We start from the raw sequence: 27325 nt of genomic DNA on the forward strand, positions 1-27325 counted from the left end.
AGTACGCTGAGTCCCTTATTTAAAGCCATGCAGGCACATACGTGGTGTACACAGTTGTCGGTGCGCATGCGTTGCTTAAATGCATACGCTTCAGGTGCAGGTCTGAGCAGCACTGGGAGAGCCGTGGTGAAAACTCACCTCATCGACGTTAGTTCAACCGTCTTCACGCGAAAATCACAGGCCGGCGCCGGCTACGCTGAGCACGAAAATTGTCACGCACAGGCTGCTCGCCCGGCAGACCTACAACCGCTCTCACACCTATAGTATGCGTGCGGCCTAACAAGGAAGGGGTTCCGTCAGCAGACAACAGAGCTTCAATTACGCGAGCTGAACAGGCCAGCAGGCGACATTGAATAGATTTTGTCTAGTTCGTACGTCTGTAGATCGTCAGCAATATTTGACCCTCAGGCAGGCATGCCAAAGCAGGCCATAATGGCGATAGCAACATTGTGTCTCCCTGTGTTGGGTTTACCGAAAGTATATAAGCATTAAGAGATGTAGACAATGTAACATATGAAGATTTGGATCTCTCTGGGAGGCGTATACGGATAGCCGACGCTTTGAAGACGACCGTCCACGTTAAGCGGGAAATCCGGGTTCGAATCCCTGTATGGCACAAATTTTCATGCGTCGCTAATGCACTGTACCCCTGATGTCTAATCGTATTCGCAATTCTGAATACATTTTTTCTCCACAGTGTAATTATTGCCTTTGAATAAGAGTGTCATTTCTGTTCGTGTCAGTTACCTTCTGTACTGTATCTTAGCACTTCTTTCCATGTCTGGTACGAGATTCAACGATCTATGTTACCTGACAGTGACTCATCATGTGAAAGTTACTTTCATGCTTAAGTTCTGCACACCCGTGTACTTAACAAGCGTGCGGCCATTAAGGAGAGCCTCCGAGATAAACATTGACACTATTGATTGGCGTTTGCCGAGGAAAATATCAATCGTATCTGGCAGAACGTGTTATTTTCCGACGAATCGATATTATCTTCAGCGACTGATGGTCCGGTACGAGTATATAGACCACGAAGTGCCCGTTTCGACCCCAAATACACTCATTAGCCATCTTGCAGCGACCTTGAATCTGTGACGGTTTGGGGTTTGAAGTGTTCCCTTATACTTGGAATGCTTTACAGGATAGATGGTCGACTCGATGCTACCCAGCATACCCAGATTATGAGTAATATTCTGGTTCAATCAGTGTGACATTTATATCCTGAGATAGTAATCTGTTTCCAGCAGTACCAGTCTCCAGTACACATGTTAGTGATGGTGCAGGGTTGGTTTGCAGAACATAATGAGATTTCTCTTCTCGATTCTCCTCCTTCTGCACCGGACTTTACCCCTATCGAAAACATATGGACAAAGATTAAACAGACTATGCGAGAAAATTGGCCTGACCCCGCTCTAAGAACCTATGATGACCTATGATTAATTTCGTGATTTCCACAGCTTAAACAAATTAACGTAGTAGCGCAAAAGAAAATTGCACTACGCCATATACGAACCAAACATTATCGCCGGACAGTTGCCCATTACACCGCCGACTATGCCACTTTTTTTTTCTTTTTTAGTTAGATCCGTTTCTTCTTCGATTTTTCACCAGTGGTTCAGTGCGGTACAGTCTTTTTGCATCTTTTTAGAGGATTCGTCCTTATCTTAACTGTCAAAGAAATCTAAATCCTCGTACTAAACTCACGTTTAGTTTTATGAGAGGGTACGTACACCCGTGATGTGACTGGCTCCTGTGTAACATAGCGGATAATTCAAATTGCAATCATGCATATTTTGGTGCTGTCAAGTGTACATGCCTGCATTACACAAGTCGGAAGTTGTCACACGCTTCACCTCTATACGCCAGTGTCATGTATAGCGTCGACCTCGCTATTGCCAGAGGCAGAGAAATCGCTTATTAGTAATTGAATGCTTGTTTGAAATAAGAAAAGAAACATTAGCTTAACTACTTTCCTCAGTGGTGCCACTTTCTCCCTTAGCTGTATCTGTCGATTCATCACCCGCCATATCAGTGGCGGACGATAATTGCCACTATTCGTCCGAATCCGTTACGACTGATGTGCATGTTTTCGATTTCCTCTTCCATTTAAACATTTGTCTTCCAGCCGTTACTAGAAACTGTATTTACGTGACGTACCACTTTTCTACAGTTATCTAATGTCATAGCAGCTAACCTATCAACCTTTTTTAATTTTTTTTTTCATTCTGAGAGTGATGGTCTTGACTAAAGATCTCATTCTTTGCAAGATTCTAGATCACATCTATGTGGTTTACGTGTGGTTTATATGGCAGCAGTCGAAAGGGAAGATATTTTAATTGCAAGTTTTGTTAATGCTGCAACCAGGAGAAAGTTGGTGGTCCTTAACTAATCCCAAAAGATTACCTTTCCTTGCAACTTGCTCATAAGGTGTGTGATAAATGGTCAGCCAGAATTTTATTTTACATTTTTAGCGAGCTAGAAGAAGGTGGTTTATTCTTCTGCTTGTTGTGACGCACAGTATTATTAAAAAAGACTTCACTTCCAGGAGGTATTCCTATGCTGGGTCAACAAATTTATTTATCCAAATTACTCAATGATAGCCGGGAAGTTTTGCTTTTTGAGTCAGTTATGGGAATTGCATTTGGAACCAAATCCACATCAGTGCTAGCATATTCAGTAATTAGATGCTAATCTACAATTTATTTCGACAACAATCCTCGCACGCTGTCAGTTTGCAAGGGAGTAATGTCTATCAATCAGCGGTCACTTCCCTCGCTTGCACTGCGAGATACAATGCGCACTTCTTGGAAATGTGCCGTGGCTGTACTTCTTCACGCTACTGTATTAGTTGGTTCAAATGGCTCTGAGCACTATGGGACTTAACATCTGAGGTCATAAGTTCAAAAATGGCTCTGAGCGCTATGGGACTTAACAGCTGTGGTCATCAGTCCCCTAGAACTTAGAACTACTTAAACCTAACTAACCTAAGGACATCACACACATCCATGCCCGAGGCAGGATTCGAACCTGCGACCGTAGCAGTCGCACGGTTCCGGACTGCGCGTCATAAGTTCCCTAGAACTTAGAACTACTTAAACCTAACTAACCTAAGGACATCACACACATCCATGCCCGATGCAGGATTAGAACCTGCGACCGTGGCGGTCGCGCGGTTCCAGACTGAAGCGCCTAGAACCTCTCGGCCACACAGGCCGGCTACTATATTAGTTCCCGCTACGGCCAGGTCCATAGCTTGCTTCGTCGTTTCGTAGACTGCTCTAACGGTATGTTTCCTTAACATGAATAGATCCTGATGGGGTGTCGTGTGGTTCAGTCTGCACCTACAGGCATAAATGTTCGGAGGAAATACTGAATGCCGCCTTTTCCCCACCACACAAGGTGCTTAGGTACAAGTCAAGACTTTGTTTGACCTGCAGTTTGCAACACTACGTCATTGAACATCTGAAAATAGCCCTACTGCCATCTCAAAAGATTTCTGTGTGCGCAGTTCGGATTCGGGCTGTAGATTTTTTGTGAATATGTCAGAATAAAATAACAAGTGTTTCCTATTAATACGTAATTTAATCGTCAATCTCTTTAATGAAATGGCTACACAGAGCAGTATATTGACTTTAGATTAGATAAATCACAAGTTTTCAATTATAGTCCAGCGAATATTTCTGTTGCCTGATTTTGGGTCCCAGTAGTGCTCCGCAAGCTCTTCACAATACTAACGTACGAATCAATGTCCTAGCTAAACGGGTTTCCACGGTACACCTTTACGCAAAGCTAATTCAGAACAAATGCGCACATGCGCCTACAGTTACACGGTAACGTCACAGGCAAAACAAGTACTGCACAACGAACACATACTGACACGATCTATTCGATGTGGGATCAACCATTGTTTTGTCATTACTAGTCTCGTAGCTATTAGCGATTCTGGTCTGACGGCATTTGTCGCACAAGAAAGTTCAACAAGAGAACAGACAAAACAATTTTAAAAGTCTTTAGAGCGGATCTGTTTTCGCACTGCCTTTCAGTTGCTCTTTTTCCTGTTTCTCGAACTGCATCATCTCTTCACGTTACAGCAGAGCATGAAATGAGTCTCACGTCTTCTAGCGACAAAAAATAAATTTCTTACCTCGTGAATCCTCGGATACTCTTTGCACTTCCGCAGGGTGTCGCAAACTTTCATCGTAGGGGCATTATATAAATGGTGTAGCACTTTGATATGAGGAACTAATCGGTGGAAATGGATATTTAGCCTTTTATTGCCAAGAACATCTTGCGCCTCACAGCACACTGGAACTGTTGAAAGTGGTGACCGCCAATCTCAATGCTATGGCGCACACAATACTGATCTCTCTCTCTCTCTCTCAAATGTTGCTGTTGTACAGTGAGACAAGCATCTGTGACAGTACCATCCAATTCGTCGCCAGCCTCTTGTACCAGTGAACATCACCATACACAATAGGAAAAAATCCACCGTGGGAACATCGCAAAAAATTGCCTATTGCTTTGAAGGTAGCACCATGAATTTCTGAGTAAAAAGGTAGGCTGCGTACAGACACGTGCCCCACACTTAAGGCATTAAATATCCGATCATCGTTTCCTAATCTCAAAATGCTCAGTTTAAGATCCTCCGGCGTCTTAGTTTGACCCTAAAGATGTGAAACACGGTGCATGCGTAGTTGCTCTGTTGCTCGAACAATTTTGATCCATAGCACTGCACGACACGCGAAAGCCAAGTCATACGAGCGAGTAGGACGTTGCCGCACACCGAAAGCGAGATCTCCCAACCTTCTCTGTGTGTTCTCGCAGAGCAGTCAGACAGAAATACTTCTTGGCAGCAGTGTCTGCTCAAACGGAGCCGTTAAAGAAGACACGGGATAAATAAAAGACAAGCTAAGCAACGATAGAAAGAAAGGAGACAAAAACACCACATCATTGACGCCTGGAGACTGCTGAAAACGAAGTAACTGGGGAGCTTCCACATAAAACACTGCATTTTTTTCAAAGTTCTAGCTTAGACGGACGACGAATAGATTTTTAAAGCGAGAAAACTGCTAAAGACCAATACCGTAAGAGCTGCAACGCATTAAAATAATGGAATTACCCTGCCGAATCAGGGATCTGTATTGTTCTTTTGTTTTGAGTTTAAAATTTTGCTGCACCTCAGTAAGAGTATCTCAGAAAAACAAAACAAGTTACAAGGTGTTTCAGACGTTACGAAGTTTACGTTAAGATGTTAATCACAACCTGCTGTTCCGAGGTAGTATATACAATGAATAACAGTATCGCAGATTCATTAAATGCAGCATCACACTTCAAACTAAAAATAACTATTCATAGTTTAACTGGCGGTGGCTTATGAGGTCCTATCCCTGGAGTAAGTGCACCACCAGCCTCATAATTCTATGTGTAAGATTGTTCTTGTGTTTGGGATAGATGCATTGGACTCAGGGGTTCAACAGTGTAATTTTCGATGATAAAATGCTCTTCTGTCTTGCCCATAAGGAATTTCGCAAACGTGTGCAGCAACTTATAGTTGAGAGAAATTGAGATAATATCACTGGACAAAGGTTCACGGACAAAGCCTAGGCGTTATGGTCTTTAATATTGACTTTTGATCAAATGTTTCATAAAGAGTATATTGACAAGATTCTCAACCTAGTGGCTAGTAGCCTGATTGAAAACACCGAAAATGAGATTTCTAGCATGACAATACCCGTGTACACGCTAATGAAACCACCTTGAAAGCTCCCCAAGATACAGCAGTTTTGATATTGACGCGGCAGATCCCCGCAGTTAACGTCTACCGAACGTGCCTCGAACGTGAATTTAAGTGATCAGACAACAACGATAAGTCACCACGAACTACCGAAAAACTGATCATCTTGGTTTCAAAATGGCTCTGAGCACTATGCGACTTAAATTCTGAGGTCATCAGTCGCCTAGAACTTAGAACTAATTAAACCTAACTAACCTATGGACATCATACACATCCATGCCCGAGGCAGGATTCGAACCTGTGACCGTAGCGGTCACGCGGTTCCAGAATGAAGCGTCTAGAACCGCACGGCCACACCGGCCGGCGATCATCTTTGGAAAGGGAACCTACAGTATATTAGAAAGAGGTCAAACGCCTTATTGATTCTTTGTCTCATTGAATTCAGTAATGTGTTACAGTTCTTTGTCATTACATTCTGCTCTCATGTTTTTAAATGCACAGACAGACCAAATCCAAAGTATTATATCTCGTCACTGCTCAACATACTGTACATTGTCCGTGGGCATTTGGAGCTATATAGGCATGGGATTCTTCAGTGTATTAAGTTCTATCATCTGTTATGTGTTTCTCGTACAACGTTATACTTCCCTCCGGTGACCTACTTTATTTATTCCTACGGGAAAGGGGACGTCATATATTCTGGATCGACAGAGTATACATTATTGAACAGGTCATTTCAGAGACTGCACCTAGCTCACGAAACTACTATTGCTTCAGCCCGAAACATATACGGATCGTACCCTTTTTATTAATCAAATGGTTCAAATGGCTCTGAGCACTACGGGACTTAACTGCGGAGGTCGTCAGTCCCCGTGAACTTAGAACTACTTAAACCTAACTAACCTAAGGACGTCACACACATCCATGTCCGAGGCAGGATTCGAACTGGCGACCGTAGCGGTCGCGCGGTTCCAGACTGTAGCGCCCAGAACTGCTCGGCCACCCGGGCCGGCTTTTATTAATCAATTCTTAGTAATTTCTTAATACGTACCCCTTCACTCCTAGTACTAAAACGTTCGCCTCTTCTTTTTCTGTCCTCTAGCGTATTCTTCACGGATCAGAGGCTGCGCATTGCCCGTAATTTTGCTTTCCGATGTAATTATATTGCAGCTAAATGAGTGCACCTTTTATTGTGGGTCCGCTACAATCTCCTACACTTGAAAAATTGCTTAAATAGGGAGCGTCAGTCTCATGTTCTATTACACTGCGTATTTGAGTCTGCTTACCATCTGACTGAACTGAAAGATTCTTAGCTGATCACTAGACCGGAAAGTACGCACCACCAATAGTTCCCATTTAATCTACCAACAGTCTAGCAATCAGACAAAATTAATTTAGTTAATAGGGATAAAATACAATTTATTTCCGCTTCATGAAAATATCGAGCCAAACATGTTAATCCAACACCTCGAATGAGCGAGGTGGTGCAGTGGTTAGTAGGACGAGTTCACATTCTGAGAATGGCGGTTCAAATCCTCTTTCAGCCATTAAGATTTAGGTTCTTCATAGTTCCCTAAATCGCATGAGGCAAATGTCAGAATGGTTTACGTCAAAAGGACGCAACGAATATCCCCCCCTCCTCCTTCTATTAATACCGCACTTGTGCTCCGTCTCTAATGGCCACGCCATCAACAGAACGTTAAAAAGGAACCTGACTTTATTCTGCTACCGACTCGTCAACTTTTCGTGTGCAGGCCAGCTACAGAAAATTGTTTAACACTCGTGAATCTGTACTGTTCTTATAAACTGGTAGTGTCAGTAAAGGGCATTCTCATCGGTTCTGCTGCACCTCTTTTAACAGTTGCACTCCTTTGAAGTGCTGCCTTCTGGAAGAACCTAACATTACTATCAGTTACATTCAAACGTCCAGAACAATTTCTAGTCACATAAAGTAAATAAAAAACGATCTGATTGGCAGAACTTGTAACCTGACTAAACGCGTGTCTGTTATATAGAAAGTAAAGCAACACCCACAAGAAGAGTCTTGCAAAAAAAGAAGAAAAAATAGAGAAATGAACAGGAAGGCACAATGTGGAGGATGAAGGTCAAAGTAGGCGTCCCTCCACATCCAAGAATGAAAACAACGTTGTTAGAGTACAGGTCATGCTGTTAGCGGATAGGTACATAACGGTGTAAGACATGGCGTCCATACTACGTATTGGCAATGCTCATGGCATGGTTCGTGATGTGTTGGGTTACCGAAAAGTGTCTGGAAGATGGGTGCCGAGAAACGTCACCCCGATTCAGAAGATGCAAGAATGAGAATTAGCCTCGGTCAGTTTGCAAGAGGAAAATGAGTTCATTTTCAGAAACATCACAGGTAATGAGACATTGGTGCACCCACCTCACTCCAGAATCCGAGGCCGCCTCATTAACGTGGAAACATCTCAGTTCACCAGTGAGGAGAAAATTCGTAGTGTCAGCCTCTACAGGAAAGGTTACGGCCACAGTGTTCTGGGACGTGGAAGATGTGATTCTTCGGATCATCCGCCTACAGCTCCCATTTTGCCCCACAGACTTTCACCTGTTCCCCACATTCAAAACCACACTTTCGGGAGATCACCTCCAAATCAATGCTGAGGTGGAGCAGGCTGTGTGACAATTCCTTGCACCGCAGGGCACACAGTTTTACCAGTGTGGTTTCTTCAAACTGATTGCACACTACAATAAATGTCTCAATGTCGGTGGCGACTACGTCTAAAAATAGTTGAAGGTCTACAGTTCATGATGCCGTGGCGTATTTACTTTTGACAGTAAAGTTTCCGTGTGTAAAACAAAGACGAAACTTACTTTCGGAACGGCCCTATTATTTTTCCGTATATTTATTGTATTTGCATTATAAGTTTAGGCATCTGATTCTACGTAATTGCTGTGTACTCCAGAGATACGGTTCATAGCTGTACACAGAGAACGTGCCACAAGGGAACGCCAGCCTCCAGAGAGGGATAACATGGTCAGCCACCATAGAAGACCCACCATCCACCATAACACGGACTATGTTTTGATTCTGCCAGTCGTCGCTCAAATAGTTCCAAAGTGGGCATCCATTCACCAAGAGATATAAGCGGACACAAGGCTCCTCAGAAGAAAGTCTCCGCCATGTATTTGCAAAGTGTAAACAGCAACAGAACTGTATCTACAGTCGCCGGCAAGGCAGCCAAATGGGAGATTCTACAAGTGATCGCAGTTATCGTTCACTGAACTCAGGACTAGATCAGAGTGCAAAGAGAGATCAGTGCAAGTGAACTTCGAACTATTTCTTTTAATACATTATTGTAAATTGTTGCTAATCTGTGTTGCCAGCTTTCTTTTCGGAGCTGTTCCCTACACCCATTCGGCCCTGTGACGACGGTGTGCAGTTTTAACGTGCACACAGGGCACCACATAACAGCAACTACTTTCTGTAGTAAGAGGCTCTCTTTCTACCACATTTATGTTTGACACCAAGAATATTTGTTGAATACAATATGAAAGTAACATAGAAATTTATGAAAAGAGTGCCTTGTAGAGTAGTAGTTCTCGAGAGGTGGTACATTTGGCTTTTGTAAACACCGTACGACTAGCCGTTCATCCTGCAAACTAAGTAAATTTTTCAAGTGAGGTTGTCCTCTTGGCTTTTGGAGACGCCAGGTAGGAGAGGTTTCCTGTTGTCTGGAGCTGATGGGTTGGTCTTTCCTTAATCCACCTGAAGTGGTTTGTGGCCAGAGCTTACTATGGCCTAAGGGCTCGTGACTGTCCTATGGAGTCAAGAGCTCTTCTGAAAAAAAAGGTCAAATGGCTCTAAGCACTATGGGACTTAACTTCTGAGGTCATCAGTCCCCTAGAACTTAGAACTACTTAAACCTAACTAACCTAAGGACATCACACACATCCATGCCCGAGGCAGGATTCGAACCTGCGACTCTTGCGGTCGCGTGGTTCCAGACTGAAGCGCCTAGAACCGCTCGGCCACACCAGCCGGCGCTCTTCTGCATCTTGACAGAATTTAGTCCATTCCCGGCCTGACACATATCATTTTATTCCATGAATACCATTAATCACAATTACAGGTATGTTTCTACCGATCGATTTATGTTTGTTACTTATTATGGCAATGATATCAGTGATTGTAAGGATCGAGCCATCTTTTTCTATCCATTAAGCTACTTTATTACGCCTTGCAATTTTTGCATGTGAAATAGTTAACTTCGTTTGTGATCCTTAATGTGTGGAGCCAGCGGATGCCATACGAGGGTCAGCAGGCCGAGGTCCCTACTGAGATACTTTATAAAGGGCAGGGGCTGACCTCTGATGACCCTGCAGTAGGAGGGTTAGCCAGGGAGCAGGTACTGATCCGACCAACATTGTTCTACGTATTAGGCGCCATTCTGGTGGCCTCGCAAGTTTCTTCCAGGACCCACAGGCGGCCAGTGCATGCATTATGATACTGGCTAAAATTCTAAGAATAAATGGCCGTTTTACAAGCAGGTCCAGCCCCGTCGGTGCACACTTTGCAGAGGACCCATTGACGTCTCAGAAGAAAGGTGCCGTGCGAAACAGTTTGAACAGATCCCTATCTCCTGCCTTCCCGAAGAAGCGACGCTATTCAGCTTTTGACCCGAGACCAGCCCTGGTGGCTTGAGGAATTCCGCCTCCAAAGGGCAGCATATATTTTCATTGGGCGTCCTTAAAAATTACTAGAGAGTGAGAGGCTAGGAGTTGATCGTCTGAAAATTTTTCATGTGGGAAAATCATGGATTGGCAAACTGAAAATGACATCAGTGAGATGGTAAAGTGACACAGAATGTTCTACAAGCGGCGTCGGTGGGAAGCCGGCTGACTGGAGAACGTTTTACGCCGATCCAGTGATGGAAGAACAAACAACGCTTTAACAATTTCCTCACGGGCCAGAGTCTGGCACGCTTTTGTCTTACTAGAGGACTGTGTTTGTAGTGCGGACTCTGCTCCGAGCAGAGACAGGAGATGCGGAGGAAATGAGGAAAGAGAGACTGGTGGAGACTCGAGGCAGCACACACGTCCAGGCTTAAGACAAGAGCCTCCAGACTTTGGTGACGGCTTGCAGCAGCGAGAGGAATTTCTATATGGAGAGGCGGGCACCTCGTTGTCTGATGAGTAGAACTGGCAGCCACTTCCAATGTACGCAGCTTGCATTATGGTGAAATTATCTGTCTGGTTAGGATGGAGTGAAATTAGACGTTTAGCAACACTTAATTAAATTCATGCAGGCTTGTGTATGACCAGGGGCTCAGCAGTAGTTGCGTGTTGTTTTCTCGTCTTCAGTCTGCATGGTCCTACAGTCACTGCGTATTCAGCTGTGTGAGGCGTGTCGGCTCGTATCGATTGCGATCTGCAGATCGACTCTTCGGTTCGTTTTGCGTTTGATCGCCGGACTGCGTCTTGCGGTTTGAAATGTTTGCGATGCGGTTTGGTATGGATCGGACTGTCACCGGGGACGAAGAGGAAGTCGGTTGGAGAAAACGTGTTTTGTCATTCGCCGTGATCGGTGTCTTCGTCGATTCGCTGTAAGGGAACCGTTGCAATGTGAACAAATTTCATTGCGATTAGCTGATTTCGGTGCGCTGAAAGGGTACATCTTTCCTGTTGTTGAACCATGGTTTGTGACTTAGTTTGGCGGCGCTAGCGGGCTCCATTGTTATCGCCCTGCCCTACGTCATTCTTCCCCGAGTTTTGAATTTGTGCTTTACAGGAAAATCGGATTCGCCGTTAGTTTGTTCTGTATCGCTTATAGAAACTGTTTGAGCCTGCCTACTCAGTGTACGCTGATTGCGCTGTCTTGGTTTCCTGAAAAGTAGCTTAGCTGCGATTCCTGGGTGTGACTATCGTGGAGATAGTTTCTTATTATTCGGTTTTAATACTGTTTCTCCTTGGCAAATGATGCCCAACATTATTACTGTCACCGCCTGTGCAAGCAGTGGGAACGTAACGGCGGTCTCAGGTGCTGCTTGCTGCTGCTGCCATGCCGTGAACGTCGGTGATAACGTGCTCTTTTAACTATGTATTAGATTCTGATCTGGCCGGATATACTAGTGTATCGAGTGCGCTGTCGCAGAATTGTACATTTTCTGTGTTGGCACCCTTGTGTGTTGTAAAGCGAAATTCCTTACCTGATTCGTGGAGCCTGACTGTCTGTCTGGCGTCTTGTACTGGTATCTAACCGTTATGTTATTAATAGAACCAGTACATCAACATCTACATCTACATGCATACTCTGAAAATCACATTTAAGTGCCTGGCAGAGGGTTCATCGAACCACCTTCACAATTCTCTATTATTCCAGTCTCGTATAGGGAGCCAGCCGCTGTGGCCGAGCGGTTCTAGGCGCTTCAGTCTGGAACCGCGGGACCGCTACGGTAGCAGTTTCGAAACCTGCCTCGGGCATGGATGTGTGTGATGTCCTTAGGTTAGTTAGGTTTAAGTAGTTCTAAGTTCTAGGGGACTGATGACCTCAGATGTTAAGTACCATTGTGCTCAGAGCCATTTGAACCATTCGAATAGCGCGCGGAAAGAATGAACACCTATATCTTTCCGTACGAGCTCTGATTTCCCTTATTTAATCGTTGTGTTCAATTCTCCTTATGTAGGTCGGTGTCAACAAAATATTTTCGCATTCGGAGGAGAAAGTTGGTGATTGGAATTTCTTGAGAAGATTCCGTCGCAACGAAAAACGCCTTTCTTTTAATGATGTCCAGCCAAAATCCTGTATCATTTCTGTGACACTCTCTCCCATATTTCACGATAATACAAAACGTTTTGCCTTTCTTTCAACGTTTTCGATGGACTCCGTCAGTCCTGTCTGGTAAGGATCCCACACCACGCAGCGGTATTCTAAAAGAGGACGGACACGTGTAGCGCAGGCAGTCTCCTTAGTAGGTCTGTTACATTTTCTAAGCGTCCAGCAAATAAAACACAGTCTTTGGTTAGCGTTCCCCACACCATTTTCTATGTGTTCCTTCCAATTTAAGTTGTTCGTAATTGTAATACCTAGGTATTTACTTGAATTTACGGCTTTTAGATTAGACTGATTTTATCGTGTGACAGAAGTTTAACGAGTTCCTTTTAGCACACATGTGGATTACCTCACACTTTCCGTTATTTAGGGTCAACTGTCACTTTCCGCACCATTCAGATATCTTTTCTAAATCATTTTTCAGTTTCTTTTGATCTTTATTAGTCGATAAACGACAGCGTCATCAGCAAACAACCGAAGACGGCTGCTCAGATTATCTCCCAAATCGATTATGTAGATAAGAAACAGCAAACGGCCTATAATACTACCTTGGCGAACGCCAGAAAGCACTTCTGTTTTACTCGATGACTTTCCGTCAGTTACTACGAACTGTGACCGCTCTGACAGGAAGTCACAAATCCAGTCACATAACTGAGACGATATTCCATAAGCACGCAATTTCACTACAAGCCGCTTGTTGGTACAGTGCCAAAAGCCTTCCGGAAATCCAGAAATACGGAATCGATATGAAATCCCTTGTCTTCAGCACTCAACACTTCATGTGAATAAAGAGCTAATTGTGTTTTACAGAAACGATGTTTTCTAAAGGCATGTTGACTGTGTGTCAATAGACCGTTTTCTTCGAACCGTTTTTTTTTTTAAACACAATATATGTTCCAAAATTGTGCTGCATATCGACGTTAACGATATGGGCCTGTAATTTAGTGGATTAATCCTACTACCTTTCTTGAATATTGGTGTGACCTATGCAACTTTCCAGTCTTTGGGTACGGATCTTTCGTCGAGCTAACCGCTGTATATGATTGTTAAGTATGGAGCTAATGCATCAGGATACTCCGAAAGGAACCTAATTGGTATACAGTCTGGGCCAGAAGACTTGCTTTTCTTAAATGGTGTAAGCTGCTTCACTACTCCGAGGATATTTACTTCTAGGTTAAACATGTTGGGAGCTGGTTTCGATTCAAATTCTGGAATATTTACTTCCTCTTCTTTTGTGAAGGCATTTCGGAAGGCTGTGTTTAGTAACTCTGCTTTAGCAGCACTCTCTTCGATAGTATTTCCATTGCTATCGCGCAGAGAAGACATTGATTGTTTCTTGCCGCTAACATACTTCACATACGATCAGAATCTCCTTGGATTCTCTGCCAGGTTTCGAGACAAAGTTTCGTTGTGGGAACTGTTAAAAGCATCTCGCATTGAAGTCCGCCCTAAATTTCGAGCGTCTGTAAAAGATCGCCAATAAAGGGGATTTTGCGTCTGTTTAAATTTGACATGTTTGTTTCGTTGTTTCTGCAACAGTGTTCTAACCCGTTTTGTGTACCAAGGAGGATCAGCTCCGTCGTTTGTTAATTTATTTGGTATAAATCTCTCAATTGCTGACGATACTATTTCTTTGAATTTAAGACACATCTGGTCTACACTTATTAATTTGGGATGAGAGGAGATTGTCTCTCAGGAAGGCGTCAAGTGAATTTTTATCTGCTTCTTTGAATAGGTAATTTTTCGCTTATTTTTAGACGATTTGGGGATTGCAATATTCAACCTCGCTACGACGACCGTGTGTTCACTAATCCCTGAATCGGTTTTGATACTCGTTATTAACTCTGGATTATTTGTTGCTAAGAGGCCAAGTGTGTTTTCACAATCGTTTGCTATTCGCGTGGGCTCTTGAACTAGCTACTCGAAATAATTTTGAGAGAAGGTAAGGAAGTTCAAAACGCTTATTTTAAATATATTTAAATTATGTTTGTAGCTTGGCAATATTAATATAGGCCTACTTATTCTTGGTTCTCTCCAGTGTTTAGATTGCACTGTTCTTGAAATTCTTAGTTTAGACTGTTAATCATCGTTTGCCTGCTGTTGGTGTACCTTATTGTGGATTGCTTGTTCAGACAGCTATCTGCTGAATGTGTGTTATCGTACTAACTGATACGTTGGTGTTTCTGGGCATCTTATTGTCGCATGACACTTATTTTACGAGCGCCCTGCTGTTGCCTGATGGGCCAGCTGCTGTTTCTGCAGTCTATGCGTGCAATTCCCCCGGCCTGATAAGGTTGAGCTCACCGGCGGCACGATGTTACTGGCCAGCATTTGAGATTCACCGCCGCCGTTCCCTTGTGCGAAGCAGCTCTACATCATGGTGACTGCTGTTTAAGTTCCTTCTTCACTGGTTCGCGTGAGCCTAGATCTTTTCAGAGTTCGTGAATTTTTCGTCTTTTGGCCTGGACCTCTTTCTGGTGCCGTGTCCTTCCTGTATCAAGTTTTCCCTAGCCAGCTGGGCCATTCGCTGGTCTTTGTATTGCTTAAATTTGTCAGCTCTCTGAAAAGACATTGTTAAATTTTGGTCTATAATTTAGAATCATTCTGTTGGGATGGAGATTTAAATTTGATTAAACATTTTGCCTGTTGTGCTAGTCGTTCTTACATTTTACTTTTAAAACCTTTCTTTAAATCTGTCAGATCCTTTAAAGGACTATGTTAAATCTTGGGCCTGTAATTTAAAACCATTGTGTTAGCCTGATGGCATTTTGATATCGTTGTTAAATTGATTAAACCATAGAGCTCCTTTGAATTCCAAGCATTCCACTCACTGTTTTAAGAACTGCTGCGTTTTAAAATATTATTCCATTGTGTTTTACTACTGTTCTTTAATTATTTAATAACTGTGAATCACTTGTAAAATAATGACTGATGTCATAACCTGGGTCGTAGCCTCTCCATGAATTCCTGTTAACCTGACTTGCTGAATCTCGCTGTGGGTATGTTTCATTTGATTAATTCGTTAGGATGATAATCATTTCTGAACCCTGATTCCTTTACTGAAAAACATTGTCAAGTTAGTCAGTGCTAGTTGTATTTCATTTATTTGATTTATTTATTTTCTAATGTGTTTAATTAAGGTCCATATTAATGTCATTATTTGACTTTGAGAATGATTATAATAAACTTAGATTCACCTGGGCCAAGATTTTACCTCCGTAGTTAGTGAATCCCTTTCCCATGCAGTATCCCATTAATGATTTTGAGAAGTCAAACACCCAGGACTCATTTACTGGGGCCACCCCTTTAATACTTGCACACAGTTATTAATTCAGATACGAGTTCAATGGAGAGCGATCTTCCTGAGAGTAGTTTAGCTGATGCAGATCCTCAAAGCAGACGGAAGGCTCACGATCGAAGCACAGTTGGTGCTTCTCAATCTGTGGTAAATAAACTTGTGAAAAGAACCGACAGGAAGCAGTATCTTCCAGAGTAGTAATACTGAAATAAGAAATTCCCAATGAAAATCAGGTTGATTGGTTGAAGAGCCTTGAAAATTCTTGGTATAATGGCAACTTTCAAAATTATTCTTTCTTCTGCATATTATGGATCTGAAGCATACTTCAAAGACTATCTGTACAAACTGATCCACTATTGAAAGTGTGATAGTCTTTCACTATCTGAGAAGGGATGTCTGGAGTGATATAGTCTGGCGAGTGGAAGCGGCAGCCAATGGCAAGTGAGCTCGGTCACGTGCTGTCTGTATGCGTGTCCGTTTGATACACAGAAAGAAGTCTAGCGGAATACAGCCTCATCGTTTCCTGTCGGTGTTTCCGGGTGGTCACCTGCTGTAACTCTGCTTGAACGTGTGACGTATTGCATTGGCCACTCTTAATGAAAAGTACAGAGGTACTTAAGACATGTGTGGAAGCTTAATTAGGTCGCAGGTTCGAATCCTGCCTCGGGCATGGGTGTGTGTGATGTCCTTAGGTTAGTTAGGTTTAAGTAGTTATAAGTTCTAGGGGACTGATGACCTCAGCTCTTAAGTCCCATAGTGCTCAGAGCCATTTTGGCACTTTAATTATCAGGTATGGGCTCTAATTACTGTAGGAGGAAGTTTAACTCAAAAGATATGAACAGAGAGCAAAGTAGAAAGGTATATAAAGATAAACAGGATACTGTACCCTGGAAACCATATACAGGATGGTCAGAAACGGTGTGAAAAGTTTGTAAGAGTGTTGCAGGGGAGGTTGTGCTGAGAGATAATTGTTAAGGAAAAAATTCAATACACTGCACCGTTTCCGAGTTAATTAGCACTGAAATTCGTCATTCAGGCCGTTGTGCATGCAAATTCAAGTGGCTCACAAGACTCAATTAGTGTCAGTTGTTCTCCTGCTTAGATCATAGTGCACAAGACTGCATCATCCTGTGGCTTAGGTTCGATCTTTACTACCAAACCACGTCTAATTTTTGTGTTGCAATCTTGTTCAGTTTCAGGAAACCAAATTAAGAACATGTCTGGTGACACCATCCTGACAGGCCGCTTGAATCTTTGAGTGGCAATGGCCTAATGTAAGTAATAATGAGTAAATGCATATGGTAGGCAATGCTACAAAAGGTTACTAGTTACTCAAAAATGTAACTTCCTCTGCTTGACGTCAGTGGCGCAAGAAATAACAGTATCATAAATATGTACTGTGGTCAAAAATAAAATGTCTGTTGAGAAGTATCAAATAGTACAATCATTCCGTACATCCAGTGACTTATTATGGATGAATATATTGCGAATATATCATAGTGTATTTTGTAAAGGTATGGTATACTTAATTTATTACTTGACAATATCTGGTGAATGTTTGCATGCTTGTTGATTCCGGCTAGAGTCGCACAGCTTGACGTAATACTGTTTGTGGAATTTGCACATCTTTAATTTGCGTTTACTTATGTCCAAAATTACCGTTGGTTGTTGAGTGAGGTGGTTAGTATCGAGGCACATGGTACAGAATCGGTTTATCACTGGCCCATCTGAATAATAGGCTGGTTGAATTCATCACACGTTTAGTTAAATATTTCTAGCATTTGCCAATGCACATTAAATTATTTGTTGTTCAGTTCTTTCCTTTGTGGTGGCCCAGTATGGTACGTATTTCATGTACAGACAGTTGAATTCTCCCTTGTTTTAGAGGCTATATTTTGAATCGAAACAATTATCAACTGAATTGAAGCTTCCGAATGATAAATTCGTGTTTAATGATTATAATGATTGTATTACTTTCGTGGTAATGTGTGCACTGTGCAACCTGTATTTAACTACAGAGTGTTTCCTTAGATGTTCTCTGCTTTCAGTGGGAATACTTGTCAGAGTCAGTCACTACTGAAATTAGTATACACTTTTTAAGAAATGCATTCAGAGGAACTCTTTTGCCATTCTTTGCATGCCTTATAGATTAGAAGGTAAATGATGGCGTGGAGATTCCGAGAGTGGTGGTTGCTTGTCATATAATGTTCGACGAGATTATTTTGGATCTACATATTTCAAGTTTCTAGGTAGAAAAGTGTTACTTTATCAGACTGAACCACGTACGCTCAGTGCACATAACTCGCCTATAAAGAGGATTACCTACACGCTTTCGAAGTCAGATTGTCCATAGACTGGTTTGATGCAGCTCTCCATGCTACCCTATCCTGTGCAAGCTTCGTCATCTCGAAGTACCTACTGCAACCAACATCCTTCTGAATATGCTTAGTGTACTCAACTCCTGGTCTCGCTCTACGATTTTTACCTTCAAGCTGACCTCTAACACTAAATTGGTGATCCCTTGATGCCTCAGAATGTGTCCTACCAACCGATCCCTTCTTCTAGTCAAGTTGAGGCACAAGTTCCTCTTCTCCCCAATTCTATTCAGTACCTCCTCATTAGTTACGTTATCTGTCCATCTAATCTTCAGCATTCTTCTGTAGCACCACGTTTAGAAAGCCTCTATTCTCTTCTTGTCTAAACTATTTATCGTCCACGTTTCACATCCATACATGGCTACACTCCATACAAATACTCTGAGAAAAGTCTTCCTGACACTTAAGTCTATACTCGATGTTAACAAATTTCTCTTCGTCAGAAACGCTTTCCTTGTCATTGCCAGTCTACACTTTATATCCTCTCTACTTCGACCATCATTAGTTATTTTTCTCCCCAAATACCAAAACTCATTTACTACTTTATTTGTCTCATTTGCTAATATAAATCCCTCACCAGCACCTGATTTAATTCGGCTATATTCCATTACCCTCATTTTGCTTTTATTGATGTTCATCTTATAGCCTTTCAAGACAATGTCCATTCCGTTCAACTGCTCTTCCAGGTCCTTTGCTGTCTCTTATAGAATTACAGTGTCATCGGCAATCCTCAAAGTTCTTGTTTCTTCTCCATGGGTTTTAATTCCTACTCCAGGATTTTCCTTTGTTTCCTTTACTGCTTGCTCACTGTATACGTTGAATAACATCGGGGATAAGCTACAACACTTTCTCATTCCCTTCCCAACCACTGCTTACCGTTCGTGCCTCTCGACTCATATAACTGTCATCTGGCGTCTGCACAAATTGTAAATAGCATTTCGCTCCCTGTATTTTACCCCTGCCACCTTCAGAATTTGGAAGAGAGTATTCCAGTCACCATTGTCAAAAGCTATATCTAAATCTATAAATGCTAGAAACGTAGGTTTACCTTTCCTTAATCTATCTTCTAAGATAAGTTGTAGGGTCAGTATTGCCTCGCGTGTTCCAACAATTCTACGGAATCCAAACTGATCTTCCCCAAGGTCGGCTTCTACCAGTTTTTCCATTCGTCTGCAAAGAATTCGTGTTAGTATTTTGCAGCCCTGACTTACTAAAATGACAGTTCGATCATTCTCACACCTGTCGACACCTGCTTCCTTTCGGATTGGAGGTATTATATTCATGAAATCTGAGGGTATTTCACTAGTCTCATACATCTTGCTCACCAGATGGTAGAGTTTTGTCATCGTTGGCTCTCCCAAGACTGTCAGTAGTTCCAATAGAATGTTGTCTACTCCCGGGGCCTTGTTTCGACTTAGATCTTTCAGTGCTCTGTCAAATTCTTCACGCAGTATCATGTCCCCCATCTCATTTTGTCTACGTCCTCTTCCAAAAAAAAAATGGTTCAAATGGCTCTGAGCACTATGGGACTTAACAGCTGCGGTCATCAGTCCCCTAGAACCTAGAACTACTTAAACCTAACTAACCTAAGGACATCACACACATCCATGCCCGAGGTAGGATTCGAACCTGCGACCGTAGCAGTCGCGCGGTTCCGGAATAAGCGCCTAGAACCGCGAGACCACCGCGGCCGGCGTCCTCTTCCATTTCCATAATATTGCCCTCAAGTACATCGCCCTTTCTACAAAAGTCTCCCGTTCATTTATTTGTGTAGGACTAATAGTTCGCATACAGCGAGCGAGAGAATATGAAAATCTCGCATGTGGTTTTTGAACCGGTCGAAGTGGCCGTGCGGTTCTTGGCGCTGCAGTCTGTCACCCCCCAAGGAACTGGAAAGAGTCAGCACAGGAGATTTAAAATAGTACTCGAGTATTAAATCGCAACGTATGATGAATATAAATTTAAATGCAACTCAGTGAGTAGAAGACAAATGATATTTAAAGCATTTTCTCAACATGTAACTCCGTGTCTGACGACACATAGTGTTTCGATTTTCCTAACTCTTTGGGAAGTCGAGACTGTATGTGACCCCGATGGGCCACAAATATCTTCATCGCATTTATCACTAGATCCTTTGTTAATTGTAAGTGGACACACGTTCACCGTGCAACCACAATGCAACTGGATGTACGTTGCGGTTGACAACAGTTGACAACATGATGTGTTACTCACGAAGACCACTGACTTGTGCCGATTGTATCGAGCAGAAGTCGCGAGCAAAGTGACACTGCTACGGGAACAGGCACAGCACCCGGTGTTTATATCAAATTTTGAGGTTTTATTCTTCTGGTTATAAGAAATTATGTTTTAAAAATCTGAATTTTAGAACAGTAACGTGTAAAAACAGATTTTTCATTGTAAGTTTTATCAGAAGCTTTCAAATATCCTAACTTGTAATTTTCATGGCTAGATTGAATGGGACAGGGGGAGGATGAGAGGGATTGTAGAAATGGAAGTGAGACATGGACGATAGTTTAGACAAGGAGAACAGCTTCTGAAATATCGTGCTACAGAAGAATGCTGAAAATTGGGAAGCAAAGAAATTTGTGGCATAATTTGACTAAAAGAAGGGATCGGTTGGTAGGTCACGTTCTGAGACATCGCATGAGCACCAGTTTAGTGCTGAAGAGAAGTGTGTGGGTAAAAATCATAGAGGGAAATAAATACAGTAAACATGTCTAAAAGGATGTAGATTGCAGTAGATATTCAGAGATGAATGAGTAAACTGTTGTTTTCACTAGCTTGGATAGTGGAAGTACAACGTGATTCAAGTACACATGTATTTGAACAAAACAACTGCATTGGTGTAAGTTGTTCCATTATTGCCAAAGGACAAAAAATACCACAGAAAGACGTGCGTGTGCATCTATTGCTGGAGTTGAGAGCTCACTGGGCGTCTAACTGCAAGCAAGTCTTAGCAATGCATCTTGAAATTACTGAACATCGTTACGAATGATTCAGATTTCCCTACAGTTAGCTTCGCTGTCGCTGATGGATCCCACGTTACTTATGGTTTGCAAATGGCACCTGAAGTGGCTACAGAATCTGTCATTGGCTCGATACCAACAACTCCTCTCTGTCTGCGTCACAGTTCAGTTTAGCCAGATGAGAGACTCTCGTCCCAAATGAACCTGGATGAGAGGACGTCATCTAGAAATGAAGTTTGACCGAGGAGTTGGCTAGCCATCGAGGTACCTGTCTAAGAAGATGCTACCTGAAGAATAATTATCTGTAGAGTGCTTCCGACAAGGATAACTTTGTTCTCTGTGATTTTCGACGTCGTGTAATTTGATTGGCTAAATACTAATTCTTATGGTTGCCGACTAGTAAGGATTTATCTTACAAGACGCTGCTCTCCCTCCTTTGCTCCGGTTGTTAACCAGTTACACTTGTCCGTCTTGTCGCTCCAAAATCTACTTACTGCCTCTCTCTGCCTAGCCGCGCGGGATTAGCCGAGCGGTCTTAGGCGCTGCAGTCATGGACTGTGCGGCTGGTGTCGGTGGAGGTTCGAGTCCTCCCTCGGGCATGGGTGTGTGTGTTTGTCCTTAGGATAATTTAGGTTAAGTAGTGTGTAAGCTAAGGGACTGATGACCTTAGTAGTTAAGCCCCTTAAGATTTCACACACATTTGAACATTTCTCTCTGCCTACTTTCGTGCTCTGGTCGATATGGTAAAACGTCTGTAAGCACAGTCGCACTTCTTACTCCCACCTGTAACCTCCCCCTCACTTACCGACCTTAATGACAGTAAAAATTAAACCGCGTGTACCTAATGGAAATTTGGGAAAAGCAATCGTTACCGAAGTTAATCTGTCGGTAAAGAGGGAGGAAAGGGTTACATTTAAAGGAAACGAAAAATGCAAATGAAATTGACGGAAATTAATTTTGAAAAATGGTAAAGTTAATATAATTAAATATCTGAGATTTGGGGAAAATTGCGGTCGCCAGTCCTATGGACAACTACTATAATAACTAAAAAATAAAGGTTAATGCACACATAATTAGCACTAGAAGCGTGGCAACTGAAGGTTGAAACGTGTTTTGTGAAAACTGAATGTTTGTCAGAAACAATAAATTTCGCTACACTCTGACTTAATTTAGCAAAAGAATTAATAAAACCGGAAAATTGAAAGTTAATTTAGTGACTGAAATTAATAGTGAACTTTGGTTCTGAAGCACTACGAAATAAAATAAAATAAGGTTAGTCTTGGGCTACCTCAACAATCACCTCAAAAGCAGCTTGAATCTGCGCAATTTAGAGATAAGAGATTTAACTTTTAACTTGAATTAAATGATTTTGAACAATTATCAATAGTAAACTTTAGTACGTACCAAGCTGAACTGCAGTCACAGGTAAGCTAAAATATGGTAACAAAACTCGCACTCTTAATTTGTGCTTGTGTAATCTAAATATAATTCTGTTTGGTTATGGTAGCCATCTATGAATACTTTAACTGAACTTTGAAATTAAAGCAGTGAAATGGAATGATATTACTTTAATGCTGGCGTTTGAATTTCAATGACACTCGGGATCATTCCGGAAAAGGAAGGGACCCTGCTTGGTAATGCAATTGGGACAATGAGCAACAAAGGTTCATGCTAAGTTGCTGTACTTTCGTGAGGCAAATGGAACAGTCTGAAAAGCTGAGGTCTGCCATACAGTTCTAAAAATTTACGTGCTTTCAGTCTTTCTTGTTGGTTGATTGAAGGATTGAAGTCGCCGATCGAGGAGGTCGCTGTTGCGGAAGCTGGATGTTGGCGCGCCTTTTTCTCGACACGGTCACCAGGCGAAACGGGCTCTTGATGTGTGCATGCTAATGCTTCTCGTCCGCGACACAGTGCCATCATAGCAAGTCGAGCGCAATCACATGCTGCCAAACCCCGGAAGCGCGGCAACTCGCGGGAGCGTCACTCCACACGCATGCTCCAGACTCTGCTCTGCCCGCGCTCCACCGACACCCCCGGGATAACAAGGCCGTCCAGCAGTGTTAGTAACGTCACACTAAGCGGCCCATAGCCGACGCAGCAGTCCACGGACACCTCCGTACAGACGCGCCTGATGCTAACGATCTGCTGGCCATCATACAGAAAGGAGCGAACTATAATTCGAACCAAAGATCAAATTATATATATTCTTGTAAACAGCATAAAGGTTCATAACGAAATACCGATTACATATACGGGCAGGAATAGGTTCTAGAACTCCTCTGAAAAGTGTTTATCTTCAGTAGCAGAATGAACATCAAATTGTCAGGTTTTCTAAATAGGAAAGCACTTTGTTAGTAACAGACAGCAATAATTTGATTGCATTTGGTGATTTCTACGTGGAAAAGGAAATAAGCTGTAGAGAGATTGAAAATGGTAAGTAAAGAGAGCCTCAGCCTTTTGCTCACATTCTTACATGTAATGCACTTGGTTGTTTTTCATTTCCTTACCTTTCATAACATTTTTTAATATTGTTTCAAGAAGTGTATCTTCAATAGCAGAGTGAACTTCAAATTGTCAGGCTTTTCTTAAAGGAAAGAGCAGTCCCTTAGTATCACAGTGCAAGACAGAATCTTGTCTTCAGTGATGTCTATGTTAAAAGGAGAATATTTGATATCTCTCTTTTGTTTCCATTCTTTATTACTGGGGATACACTTGTAAAAATTCTTGAAAAGAGCTGTCACCATGAACATATGAGTAAATTCACAATAGTCATGTGTTTTATGAGATAAAGCGAACTCTTGTTACCTTATTGTAAACGAAAGTTGTGAGGATTTTGCTATGTATGACAGTGTTTGAGATAATTTACTTTCAGTGTAATAGCTTGAATATGTTAAGTCCTGCTGTCAGTTGGCATTTGTCACCACCTGTATGCGAGTTTTAAAGCTAAATAGTGTTCTGACAATTATAAAATAGTGGCAAAGTTCCTCAATCGATTAAATTTATTCCTGCCCGTATATGTAATCGGTATTTCGTTATGAACCTTTATGCTGTTTACAAGTATATATATAATTTGGTCTTTGGTTCGAATTATAGTTCGCTCCTTTCTGTATGACGGACAGAAGGTCGTTAGCATCAGGCGCGTCTGTACGGAGGTGTCCGTGGACTGCTGCGTCGGCTATGGGCCGCTTAGTGTGACGTCACTAACACTGCTGGGCGGCCTTGTTATCCCGGGGGTGTCGGCTCCACGCGGCAGAGATAACACTATCAGAGATCCTAAACACTTGGTTCTCCACACGACCTATCGATGTAATCGTTAGATAGCATAGTTTTCCCTAGGCAAGACCCAGCGTAAAACCAATTATACATCGACATAAATGCAAATATATATACAGGGTGTTACAAAAAGGTACGGCCAAACTTTCAGGAAACATTCCTCACACACAAATAAAGAAAAGATGTTATGTGGACATGTGTCCGGAAACGCTTAATTTCCATGTTAGAGCTCAGTATGTACTGTACTTCCTCGATTCTGATGATCAAATTGTAAATTTTCACAATCAACATGTGTGGGCTGACGAGAATCCGCACGCAATTGTGGAATCACGTCATCAACACAGATTTTCTGTGACCGTTTGGGCAGGCATTGTCGATGATGTCTTGATTGGGCCCCATGTTCTTCTATGTACGCTCAATGGAGCACGTTATCATGAATTCATACGTGATACTCTACCTGTGCTGCTAGAACATGTGCCTTTACAGGTACGACACAACATGTGGTTCATGCACGATGGAGTTCCTGCACATTTCAGGCGAAGTGTTCGTACGCTTCGCAACAACAGATTCGGTGACCGATGGATTGGTAGAGGCGGACCAATTGCATGGCCTCCACGCTCTCCTGACCTCAACCCTCTTGAATTTCATTTATGGGGGTATTTGAAAGCTCTTGTCTACGCAACCCCGGTACCAAATGTAGAGACCCTTCGTGCTCGTATTGTGGACGGCTGTGATACAATACGCCATTCTCCAGGGCTGCATCAGCGCATCAGGGATTCCATGCGACGGAGGGTGGGTACATGTATCCTCGTTAACGGACGACATTTTCAACATTTCCTGTAACAAAGTGCTTGAAGTCACGCTGGTACGTTCTGTTGCTGTGTGTTTCCATTCCATGATTAATGTGATTTGAAGAGAAGTAATAAAATGAGCTCTAACATGGAAAGTAAGCGTTAGTAAAACAATTACAATGTATAAAGACACAGAAATGTCATATCTTCAGGTAACGAAATAAGAAAAAAAATTTATAGTACAATAGATGGAAATAGGAGGATATGCATTTCCGGCGCTACACACCTACAGGTTATTTAAGTGAACCAATAGTAACCAGTTTAAATTTCCTTAAACGTTCGGTGTGGAGGTACCTGGGCATCAAAGTTTTACCAGCTACTACTTTGCTCGACAAAAGTAGTTCTTCTGGGATTCTGCCGTTCCGTGGCATGCATCCCATGGCTACACCGCTCATGAAATTCAGACTGTTGCCTGTCACTTCCTGGAGATCTGTGTTGTCCGCCGCCAGGACGGCTTTCTTTCTAGCTCTCGTTCCACAAAACGCAGCCAGGTCCAACAGTATACCTACTTGGAATGCCCGTCGCATGAATGGGGCTGGTTGTCGGGGAGTAAGGGGCGGTCAGGGGGACATGGGAATTGGCAGTCAAGCAGCCCATGCGAGCCGACTGCTACTCTCTGCATATGGCGTAGCTGCCTAAGGATAGCTTTACGGAGTGGTGGCAAATAAGCTACGGCGTAACTGCCGTTCGTGAACATCTACTGAAGCTCTCAAGAGCGCTCAGTGGATAAGCATCGACGACTCTTAACTTACGCAGCTCTTGTTGCGCACTTCCCCGGCAAAACTCTCCCGTCCATTGTTAGGGACTCCGTAGGCAGTACCAGGGACCAGTTTGCATTGGTCATTCCCACGTGCTGCAGGCTTTTTCTCCCTCCCGCGCTTCCTTCGAGCGCCGCGCATTGCACTCTGCGCTGACAGAGCTTTGGGATTCCCCACTTCCATAGGGCACATATTGAAACTTTTTTCTTTTCAGAAAAAAGTAAAAGATGTCGGATCCCTCCCTACCAAATAAAATTCCTTGCGCTGGGAAGATGCAGGATCCCCCAGCCGATCCCACCCAATTACCCGCAGCATGGCTGCAGCACCAGCGTCGGAGATGCCGGCTGTCCCCGACAGTGTCCTCGCCCAGTCACCACGTTCCAGGCGGCAGTTGCCTTGAAGGATCGGTAGGTCGCCGAGCAGCAAGACCTGATCGAGCTGCTAGTGCAGGATGACCTCACACCAACACAAACACGCGCACCAAACACACAAGTGCCTCCTGCAGATACCCTAGATATGGCCCCTCTATAATCTCTGGCGGCTCGGGCACCGAAAGAGCCCGAGCCGACACAGGACACACAGAATACAGAAAGCGGATCGTGGCAGCAGGTCATTCCACGCCACAAACGCCGCAAAGACACACAGACTAATGAGCCCACAAACTCACGAGGCAACCTCCGAGTGCTGTTGCCAACTCCATCAGCGTCAAGTAGTAACACCAACGATTCGAGGAACAACACAAACAACCCTGCGACTAAATCACATCCAAGTACACTCGCAGCTACGCAGAACCAAATAATCCTCGACCGGCTTCCCACCAGTCATTGTACACAACTGCAGACACCTTAGTCTCTTAAACAAACAATTTACTAAAAAACACATCCCCACAACTTATTATTCAAAACGCGTTCGGGGCTATGCCGCGCTGTACGTGGCGAACAAGAGATTATTCCAATCTACTGGACTTTCTGAAAGAAAGGAAAGTGAAACTGTGGTGTCACCGCCAGACACCACACTTGCTAGGTGGTAGCTTTAAATCAGCCGCGGTCCATTAGTACATGTCGGACCCGCGTGTCGCCACTGTGTGATCGCAGACCGAGCGCCACCACAAGGCAGGTCTCGAGATACGGACTAGCACTCGCCCTAGTACGGACGACGTAGCTAGCGATGCACACTGACGAAGCCTCGCTCATTTGCAGAGCAGATAGTTAGAATAGCCTTCAGCTAAGTCAATGGCT

General features: G+C 43.0%; 1 protein-coding gene across 1 annotated transcript in view; it reads left to right on the plus strand.

Moving 5' to 3' along the window:
- Positions 1 to 10017: 10017 nt before the first annotated feature.
- The window catches only part of LOC126456097 (SET domain-containing protein SmydA-8), a 149768-nt gene continuing 132460 nt past the window's right edge, over positions 10018 to 27325 (plus strand). The window contains exon 1 of the mRNA XM_050091852.1: positions 10018 to 10122. Within this exon, the coding sequence (XP_049947809.1) occupies positions 10018 to 10122 (105 nt within the window). The remainder of the gene's footprint in view (positions 10123 to 27325) is intronic.

Source organism: Schistocerca serialis, chromosome 2 (genome assembly GCF_023864345.2).
Source record: "Schistocerca serialis cubense isolate TAMUIC-IGC-003099 chromosome 2, iqSchSeri2.2, whole genome shotgun sequence".
In the NCBI taxonomy this organism is placed as follows: Eukaryota; Metazoa; Arthropoda; class Insecta; order Orthoptera; family Acrididae; genus Schistocerca; species Schistocerca serialis.